General features: G+C 37.7%; 1 protein-coding gene across 2 annotated transcripts in view; it reads right to left on the bottom strand.

The window, feature by feature from the left end:
* The window catches only part of Kat6a (lysine acetyltransferase 6A), a 119,150-nt gene extending 116,698 nt beyond the window's left edge, over positions 1 to 2,452 (bottom strand). For both annotated transcript variants that reach the window (XM_010617117.1, XM_010617118.1), the window contains exons 1-2: positions 2,322 to 2,452; positions 1,134 to 2,054 (exon numbers count right to left, since the gene is read on the bottom strand). In XM_010617117.1, the coding sequence (XP_010615419.1) occupies positions 1,134 to 1,733 (600 nt within the window). In that variant the 5' untranslated portion in view covers positions 1,734 to 2,054; positions 2,322 to 2,452. The remainder of the gene's footprint in view (positions 1 to 1,133; positions 2,055 to 2,321) is intronic.
* Positions 2,453 to 3,855: the final 1,403 nt, after the last annotated feature.

Here is a 3,855-nt window from a genome sequence, read left to right as displayed (position 1 = left end):
CTTTGCCAAAAAAAAAAAAAAAAAAAAAAAAATCTTACAGATAAGTATTCTTATTTATAGTACTGAACTATGAAACAGTATTTTAGTCACTTGTCTACCTTGAATTTTTAATGCACACTCTAAAAATGCCCAAAAGTTATAGAACCATTTTCTGAATAACATTCTTTATCAGTTCATGAGAATTAGTTTAAAGGTAACACAGGATGAGTAGCCCTTATCCAAAATGCTTGGGACATGAAGTATTTCAGATTTCATAGTTTTTTGAACTTTGGAGTATTTGCATAGACTCTACCAGCTGAACATCCCCAATATGAAAATCCAAAATCCAAAAATTCTCCAAAATCTGGAACTGGGAAGCAATGTGAATCATTAAGCTTCACAGAGCATTTGCCTGTACTCAAAAAAGATTCAGATTTGAGAACATTTTGGATTTTCAGACTGGAGATGCTTAACTGTAACAACATGCTTTTATTACAAAGTTCAGTGGAAAAACCAAACCCTAAAATAGATCTCTAAAAAGTTCAAAGAAAAATACTGTTAATTTTCAACTGTGATTTGAACAAAAATCTATAGGTAGCTATTAGGTGGGATGTTAACAACTTCAATAAAATTAGATCAAATCTCAAATGTTTTTAAATATGCTCAATGTTAACTTTATAATCTCCTCCTAGAAATAGCCTTCATGATCTTAGGCAAAAGAGAATGTCTCATTCCATCCGTGAGACTCTGTCTCATTCCTGTCTAATGATAACCTGCAATAAAGTGGGGCGGGACTGTTCTTAGTCATCTGCTGCTTTCAAAGCCAAGTGTCCACAATCCAGCTGCTCATCAACTTCCAGCAGTAAGGCACTCTAAGAACCTTAAAGCTTTACAATTGTATGTCACTTTTAAATTCTAATCTAATTATGTCCTTTTTTAATCTTAGCTTCAAGTATTTCAAAGTACCAAAACAATCAGTATGTATGAAGTTCTAACAGCTGGAACTCACCAATAAGAAACCAGAAGAGATCACTCCACACAAAAGTCCCAAACATAAACCTTGAACATAACTTCTAGATAACTTCAAAGAAACATGAATCTGTAGCACTCCACATAATCAGCTCTATGAACACCAATGTATACACCTTTCTTACCTTGTCCTTCTCATGTGGAAGCAGGGACACTGGAGGTAAACAGGAAAGAGACTCACAACTCTCCTTCCCATCAGCACTGGCTGCTTTAGTGTTGAGCCGGTAAAGAGGTCCATCTTTAAGGAGTCTGCCATGACCGACGGCACGTTTGATGGCCAGTCGTAACTGCTGGTGAAAGCCAGAGGCAGCACTGCCTCCAAATAATGCCGATACATCCTTCTGACCTTTCAAAAAGCGTTCAACACTTTTCAAAGTTGAGCCACCTGCTTCTGCCAAGCCCTCAAATGCCCTTTTGATCAGTTTATTCCAATCTACATTTTGTTTATTATCCAATTTTCCATGGTTTCGTGGTTTGGGAAGTGCTATTCGCCCAGGATTATCAGGATCTTTATAGGAATTGAGACCTTTGTTTGAGACTTTTAAAATTGTTCCATCTTTAACACTCAACTCCAGTTGTTCCAAAACAGTTTTACGATCCAAGCCATGGGATGAAGACACCGCATTGCATATCCTTTCCTCTGAAGGACGCTGTTTCTGCTTCTTCACTTTTTTGATGGCCTCCAAAATCCACTCAGTATATAGCGGGTTAGCGAGTTTTACCATGGTGAAGGATTCTGTATATCCATAGAGTCGTTATCCCTTGTCCTGATGCTGAGTAAGTTTCACACCATGGAAAACAAGATTCTCGGAGAATGGGAACCAGTTAACCATAGCATACAAGTTTTCTGGCCTGAGTCCTTCCTCTTTTCACAAAATAGAATGCCTTCCCACTTTTAATTTAGAAACCAAAACAACTGGTTATTTGAAGTCTTCAAACTTTCCAATCAAGTTTTCAATAGCACCACACATGGGTCTCTTCACAAAGTTGTAAGAAGTCCACAGATCGCATTCCCAGTGTCAGAGCAGAAAATGTGCATCTTATGCCTGAAAAAGTAATTAAAACAATGTCAATCTTCTAGCAAAGCCCACTTTCAAAAATAAATTAAAACTGAAACATCCTGGTCTTTTGAAGCAATCAAATAGCGATGTGTTTACTGAGCATTCCTAAGAGTTTTAATACACTTCTACCAACATTCCCAAACAAGAATGTATGTATGTAAGCAATTAGATAAAAAAGAAAAGATGACTAATTAAGATACAATGAAGAAATACAATGAGATGTTCTATAAATGATCTCAAGCTACAACTAACCAGAGGGGTGCTGGCTGTCCTGTACTCCACAATCTCCGCTCACCAGTCTACGAAGTGCACCGTTTCCTTGACATCTTTCCCCAAGAAACCATTCAGCATTTCAACAAATATTTGGATTAGTAGAAAGAATCCTGCAATGAAAGTAAGAGTGAATCTTACATCTTTCAAAATTCCAGACATTAAGAGTAGATAAAAAATAACCATTAAAAGAAATTCAAATTCAAGTTTCACAAATCAAGTTTGTAATTTAAGTACAGTATTACTTTAAACTTTCCAAATGCAAATGAAAGCGACACTGGAAAAGCTTAGTGTAAAAGTGCTGAAAATAATCCGATTTCACTCAAATTTTTTAAAATACATACTGTTAGCTTCCCCTAATCCAAACTAAGATACTAATATTCACATACTGGAGTGGTGTTTATCATCAAAGTACAGATGAACTAGAAATAAGAAAAGTCAAGAATCACTGGGGTTAAATGCACATTTACACCAAATTTATACTACAGAAAAAACTGTATTATTTGTGGGTCTACAGAGAACTCAGTCTGATAAAGATATAAATTCAAGATTGCAGTCACAAAATGAGCATTAATGAATAAAATATATAAACATATTGCCTCTCTGGGTCAAAATCAATATTCTTTCATACAAAAGAATCTGGCAGATACACATTTTTTAAGTCACTAAAACACTGAATTGACTGAAAATAATTAATTTGCCTCCAAAACTAAGTTTAATTTTACTTCAGTGATTTTAAGAATTTCTACTCTTATTCAGGGAAACAGTCACGTTACTCTATTAAACAATGCTGGAAAAATTGCTCCGGTAGCAACTATTCCTAAAAGTGACGTTAAAATCAAAAGGAAAGATAACTGACATTTGGAAAGAGTACTATTAACTGTAACACGAAAGCAGAGGCTGAAACAAAACCTTCTGGAACCTGAGCCAATATTTATCTCAAAATTAGCTGACAAAAAAAGCCCCCGAGAGAGAGTTACGCTTCGTTTTGCTGAGTCTCAAGAGGCTAGAAAAGTTTTATTACTCCAAGAAAGTTCATTACACATTAAGGATAAACCGAAAGAGAAGTTACAACCTGAGTTTAAGAAGTCGGCAGCTCCTAACTGTTGAAAGAACAGAAAAGAGAAAAGGCGAGAAATAAAAATGTAAGAGAGTCACTCGTCTTTCCGGCGAGGATTGTCATCCAGGCCCCGGGACTGCGGAAACTTACGCTCCGTAGACTTGAACCTAACGCTGAGAAAGTGCACCTGCGGCTAGAGAGCGCGCAATTGGCTTCCGACAGTCCTTCCCGGCCCGCTTTCCCCACCTCCAAACACATCTTCGCGCTCTCTTTTTAAAGAGGTAGAAACTTTAAAAACTTGAAACGGCACAAGCGTGCAGCTTGCCAATGGGCTGCTTCGCCGCTTTCATCAGCTGGAAACGGAGCCCGAGGACTAAGTTAACAATGCCCTCACGTGGAGTTGCGAGCCAGGCAGCCCCGAGCCCGGCTCCCCGACCCGACTCCGCACCGGCCGGC

The sequence above is a fragment of the Fukomys damarensis genome, unplaced genomic scaffold (assembly GCF_012274545.1).
Source record: "Fukomys damarensis isolate Sample0158 unplaced genomic scaffold, DMR_v1.0_HiC HiC_scaffold_18, whole genome shotgun sequence".
Lineage (NCBI taxonomy): Eukaryota > Metazoa > Chordata > Mammalia > Rodentia > Bathyergidae > Fukomys > Fukomys damarensis.
This window is presented reverse-complemented; position numbering and strand designations above follow the sequence as displayed.